The following is a 6,236-nucleotide window of genomic DNA, read 5'->3' as shown; positions in this document are numbered from 1 at the left end:
TTGTCTGAATTGTCTTTCTGTTCTATAGCAAATGCAGACAAAATGTTTTAGACAGCAAATAAGTTAGTGCTCTAAAATATGATGGTTTGCTTAGAGGACACCAGGAAGGATGAGTCCTCTGTCACAGATGGTTGGTCAGGGAAGATGGTCACCTGCATGTTCAAGGTCATTGCATCTCCAACCCACATCCACTGCCACTGTACTTAAGGGAAATTGGGACAATGTTAAAAACTTTCTTCTGTAATTACATTTGCAATTATATCTTAAATCGGAGACTTTGTTTTGCTGTAAGATTACAACAATGATGGCAATATAATTGCTTGTTGTTCAGCAGAACGGTGTCCAGTATGTTGGCTGATATACTTTTTTGCATTTGAAAATAAAAGTTGGGCTGATTACATGAAGTTTATTTAATTGTTTTTTTTTTTTATTGCATACAGTGTAATATTAATATAAGTGTTGTTTTAAATGCACTTTAGAACAGCACGCATCATGTAGCAGTTGCTGTTGTAATGCAGTGTAGCGCCGCATGGTGGCGCCTCCGGTCTCATAACTGGTGTGTCACCCCTGTTTTTGTTCTTCTTTGTATCATCTCTGTAATGGATTCTTCCGTGTGTATGCGGACTAGTGGGCTCTCAAGTAACGTGTGGTAGAGGTAGCACTCTTATTTTTGATATTCTAAATAAATGAGTACTAGTGAAAAGTTAGAAGCTGTTGCTCATTCGCTATCCACCTGCACACCTCTGCAGCTGGCTTCATCTCCACCGGATCGGGGTCTGGATGCAGGGCCTCCCTGCTGCTGCCGGACCTGGGGTAGTCTGCTTGTCTCCACCCAAGGAAAAAGGGTAACATCTCCTGGGTCTAGGCACCATCACCTCTCTGGAGGTGCGGTATAGAGCATGTTTGGGGGGCGGGGCTGTGGCTCCCCACGCCTTCTAGCAGATCGTTACATGGAGAAACCTTTTGTATGCACACAGGTGCACACATGGGTGCGCACAGACACAAACTATATCTTTCTTGGCTGCTCCCTCAAAGCCCATTGTGCGCTGTCGGTCTTACATGCTACAAAATAACATTGAATATTTAGTATTAAATGTTAGTTAGTTATCTAGGTTATTGCTGTGGTGTCGTGCAAGGACGTTAGCGTGTTGCCCAGCTTTCATCACACTCATTAATTATATGGGCCTAAGTTTGAGTGCATACACTCATGAAGTGTTTGGTAACTTCAGATCCCTGCAACAAGCCCAGGTCCAGTTTACTGAAGGATGGGTACAGGACCTTGAAATCTTCAGAGTAGAACATAAGACCGTCGTCTGTACAAAGGTAAGTTTACCAGTCACAAAAATTGTCTTCAGAAATACCCATTAGAAAACCGTGGAATGATGTTCTGTGAAAATATCATGAAATATATCCATCATATCATAGGATATTAAAATAGGGAGAAATGGAATGAAAAGGAATGCAGGACTTTTCGTGACTGTTTGATATCGGTCTACCTCTTAACCGATCAAATCTGTGGTAGCAGTTTTAAACTCGGTATGACCCAGGTTGATAGAGGGTACCCAGTTTGGATCGCATTCCAGCATTTTGTTGGCTAGTTTACCTACAAAACACAACCAACATTAGCCCGCAAAGCCACAGTAAATAAAGCAGCATAGCGCAACAAATTAGGTTCAAATCATGCGACCGGCTATGGCAGTTAATAATTCAACCGCTTCTTGCCATTCTAGCTCACCACTTGTACCTACAATCCTTTGCAGTTTTACTCTGGAAATGACGTCACATAAATAAATAATAATAACAAAGGTCAGTCAAATGGACCAATACGGTAAGGCCATAATGATGCACTTGGTAAACTAAATCCGTTGGGCATGTTTCTTGGCCTTCACACAATAATTCTGATGGCTAAAGAACTAAACGCTGTAAGTAAGCTTTACTCAATTTTTTCAGGCAACGAGTTTGTATAGTTTTTTTTAGTTCTGGGAACTCATTAGATTTTACAGTGTAGAACAGATACCACAATAGTTCTTATATAGACAGGAATCAGAGAAACTAACAGTAAACCCCTTTCCTGCAGTTTAGACACCAACGAAAGAATCGACCCAGACAACTTTTTAGCATAAGAATGGAAAATTTACTGAACTTAAGTGCAGAATAAAAATGCACAAAAACACTTTAACCCAAATGATATCACAGTTACTTCAGCAAATCGAATTTTTAGATTAAATTATGGCCTTTGAAATTATATTAAGCAACGCAATATTAAGTTATCACCCTTTAGGGGTTAACCCACTGATACCTCGTTCAAATGTACTGATTTTACGCAGTATGCTATGTAAATTGCTATGGCATGTGCCACCCTAAAATAATCTCTTGCCACCCGTAATGCCACTCGAGTTTTGCATATAAAAATGTTGTTTATCAAAATAAGCTAGCGTTTGATCCCCTTTGATCTAAGCTACAGTTAACAGAGAATATAATTTCTAAGCACAGGTTAAGCTCAGTTGGAGGAGCAGGCCGGCCTGCGCCTTTTTGATGCATGTCCCCCCCCTCTCTCTCCCCGCTTTCCTGTCATTCTCTACTGTCCCTAACAATCACATCACCAAAACCTAAACTGGAAAACACTAGAAATGACAAGACTTGTGCAGGTGGATGGAAAAAACTATGAAATACATGAATTCGCTAACTTGACCATGACCTGCATGAAATCCTGAAAAACAGTTAACCTGACCTCAGGGATGGATCACAGAAGACGTGACACTGACAAAGAGAAACACAGGGCTTAAATACATTGAGCGATAACGAGGGGAATGCTACACAGGAGGAGAGCACAGCTGGGAGTAATTTGACATGACAAGACCAAGAGGAAGCAAAACTCAATACAGTGACATAGGACACAGACTTTCAAAGTAAATCAGGAAACATAACAGACGTGGACTTGACTAGGGGAGACAGCAACCATGGAACACAGAAACCAAAAGACAAGAAAAGATAAACAATGTCAAGATGAAGGGAAGTTATGAACTATTTCTGAGAGACAAATAACACCAGGATCCTTTGTAGCTGACAGCTGGTAACTGTGCAGGGGCGGGTCTAGCTGGATGGATGACTTGACTGCTGTTATCTATTGCACTGCTAATTGCTGTCTGTCTAGTAGAACTGTTAAATGTAAGCTGTTTCTTTTAAGTCGGTGTGAATAAACTTTTGCTTTAACCCCCACAACCACTGTGGATGCACTGTGGCACAGACGTAGGTGATAAACTAGATGGGTGAGACATTCAAAGTAAAATTTTTATTTAGGTCGCACCTATCAAGATAAATATCACAAATGCTTCACAACCAAAATGTTAAAACATTCAAACTAGTGCTGGCAGTGTTAATCTCGTTAAATTACGTTAACGCCATAACCACATTAACGCGGCAAATCTCCGTTAGCGAGTTACTGCGGATCGCCCGGTGCGATCAGTACTGCTTAAGATGGCGGATCTGCGCCAGTCTTCGCTGGATCGTTGAGCTATCAGTCAACTTGTGCATCTGTAAACCTGAATCTTTAAAGCTTTTGTGATGATCTCACTAACCTGACCTTTTGTGTGTAGATCGTTTATGGAACCTGATTACGAGAGGAGTGGCAGAGGAGGAGGACTTGGAGCTTTTGTACAGAGAGTGTGGAGCACCTTTTCCCCTAACCCTGTTTCCCCACGGACCCTGGCGACCTGGACCCCTTTCCCCTGCACATTGTATATAGCCACTTGGTGATTGTGTTCACTGTAAATAAACGCACTGTCTTTCGCATAACAGAAAAACCTGGCCTGCGCCTGAGTCCCTTCCAAAATCCTTATCAAAATCGTTCAAACAAACAATTACTAAAAGCAAGTTTTAAAAGAGGCGTTTTTAGCTGCTTTTTGAAAGAGACCACCAATTTCACAGATCTCAGGTGCAGAGACAGAGACTTCCGGAACTGTTTATTTTCTGAACTTTTTTGGATCTCTCTCTGGCTATAGTTAAACCACAGGAACCACAGTTTCCAGTGTTCTCACAGTCACACTGAAACGAATGCTTTACAATTTTTTTTTTTCATTTAAAACATTAAATGGCCAAGGATTTAACAGACATTTGTCATTTTCTGTCCACCACATATGAAAAAGAGACTTATGGTCTAACAGGACGAGTCCATCCATCCATTTTCTTTACTGTGTATGCAAGCAGGGTCTCAGCAGCCTGAAACATTTCTCACATAATATTGTGTGAGAGGCAGGGTACACCCTCAACAGGCTGCCAGTGCATCAAAACATGGTGTAGGGTCTGTAACTTACAATATAAAGGATCTTGAGGCAACTGTTGTTGTAATTTGGTGCTGTATGAATAAAATTTAATTGAACTGAACTGAATGATGCACTGGTAACCAAAGAAAAGACTCTCACAGAGGTAAAACAGGGAGACTACAAGCCACATGAGAGTTGCCAGTTTACAGTCACAAATTACTCGACGTGCATGTCTTAAAATTAAAAGTAGGTGAAATAAAACTGTGCACAGAAAAGCCCCAGAAGATTCTCACGGTGACATGACTATGTTAACCACTGCAGCACCGGCTCACGGGAAATTTCTGTGCAAACCAAACATGAGATATGAATGTGCTACAAAAACAAGTTTGTTTGTTTTTATCGCTAAAAAACATCAGTGAAACCAAACTAACTGAAAAAATGACACATGATTTGAAAGTAGCTTCATTATTTTTTATTTCTAATTTAAGAGCAAGCAGGAATATCTTTGCAATACAGGAGAGATATCTGAAGCTATTTTACATTTATCCTGCAGTTCACATACAGTATTATAATGCCAGATATTGCAGATTGCACATTGTTACAGTGTATACTTAGCATTGCTTTTTTTTCAGAATGTTTTTGATCCAGGAAAGGTGCTTTGATATATCTGTATAGACGTTGGGTCGGTTTGGGTAGTTACAGTTTTTTTTCAGGTTGAAAGACGCAACACCGACTGCTGTTCCATTGCACACCAGAGGGCCACCAGAATCACCCTGTAAGGAGGAAGACACTTGTTTTATTTATCTTTTATTTAAGACTAAAAGTTAAATTATACTTTCTCCAAAAGAACAGAGGACATACCTGGCAGAATCCATTCTTTGTGTCAGATCTTCCTGCACAGATAACACCTTTTGGAAGAATAACTTTCTCGAATGCCCATTGTTTCTCACAGACCTTAAGGTCAATAAGAGGCACATCTACCCATCTCAGCACATCAACAGCTTTGCCATTGGTTTCTGTGAAACCCCATCCAGCCACCTGACACTTTACATTGTCTTTTGCTTTAATCTCCTTCCTTGCCAGTTGTATCGGTTTCACTTTCTTGTCCAGTTGAAGTTTCCTCGAGAGCTAGAAGAAGCAACAAAGGAAAAGAATAAAAGGACTGATAGAAACCAACTCGGTACATTTCTGATCTTATATCAAGTCTTTGGTGAAGTACCAAGTGGAGTTGTTGAAAGCAGTGATGCATTTGACCTGTTTTTGATTGTGACTGTAATGATTCACATTCAAAGATATTTACTTACTTTGAGGAGCATGATGTCATTACCAGATACAACTTTGTCATATTGTGGGTGCTTGCATGTCTTTACACTGTATCTCATTTTGTTGTTATTAACCTTCTTCAGGTTGTGGGTTCCAATTACAACCTCCATAGGAGAACTGAGCGAGTGAATATTAAGTAGGTGTTAGCTGGGTTTTTTGAGAAAAACAAATAAAAGTTCACAGCTTGTTCACTTACTTTTTGTAACAATGTGCAGCCGTGAGCACAAAGTCTTCACTGACAAGAAATCCTCCACATACGTGTTTTCCATTGATTTGCACAGAAGCCATATACTGCATTGAGTTCTGTGGGACATTTTTGCCATTTATGATTTCACTTCCATGCCCTGCAAGAGTGAGAGGAAAAAAGTTAATGTAGGATTTTTTCAATAGATAAGTAATTACATTTTGCAATCTTACCATTTTGTCCAAGACATGTTAGAAGATAGAGAAACATAAGATCGTGCACAGCATGCATCATCTTTTCAGACTTTCGTCTTTGAGGTGTTGAGTCAGACCCTGATATTCAGACTGTGGTTTTCATCTGCTTGCCCTTGACTTCTTACTTATATCGTTTCTGCATGAGTGCAACCTTTAAAAGGATCGCTATGATGAGCCTGTGCGGTCAGTCAAACTGTGAGGCATCACAGACCA

The 6,236-nt window shown here is 40.3% G+C and overlaps 1 protein-coding gene across 1 annotated transcript; it reads right to left on the bottom strand.

Annotated features, from left to right (window-relative positions):
* Window positions 1-4,717: 4,717 nt before the first annotated feature.
* On the bottom strand, window positions 4,718-6,236 carry LOC146710326 (mast cell protease 1A-like). The gene is made up of 5 exons (XM_085458107.1): window positions 6,003-6,236; window positions 5,782-5,929; window positions 5,567-5,702; window positions 5,124-5,390; window positions 4,718-5,035 (listed from the first exon to the last, which is right to left on the bottom strand). The coding sequence occupies exons 1-5, from the start codon at window positions 6,061-6,063 to the stop codon at window positions 4,874-4,876; spliced, it is 774 nt and encodes a 257-aa protein (XP_085314233.1). The 5' UTR covers window positions 6,064-6,236; the 3' UTR covers window positions 4,718-4,873.

The sequence above is a fragment of the Copadichromis virginalis genome, linkage group LG5 (assembly GCF_057382275.1).
Source record: "Copadichromis virginalis isolate Kocher_CV1m ecotype Utaka linkage group LG5, C_Virginalis_male_GT1.1, whole genome shotgun sequence".
Classification (NCBI taxonomy): domain Eukaryota; kingdom Metazoa; phylum Chordata; class Actinopteri; order Cichliformes; family Cichlidae; genus Copadichromis; species Copadichromis virginalis.
This window is presented reverse-complemented; position numbering and strand designations above follow the sequence as displayed.

Bases quoted from the DNA above. Each gene is read 5' to 3' on its own strand.
- LOC146710326 (XM_085458107.1), bottom strand. From the start codon at position 6,063: ATGATGCATGCTGTGCACGATCTTATGTTTCTCTATCTTCTAACATGT. The intron at 5,391-5,566 runs GTAAGTAAATAT...TGCTTCTTCTAG, and splicing joins ATGACATCATGCTCCTCAAA to CTCTCGAGGAAACTTCAACT. The intron at 5,036-5,123 runs GTATGTCCTCTG...TCCTCCTTACAG, and splicing joins CAAAGAATGGATTCTGCCAG to GGTGATTCTGGTGGCCCTCT.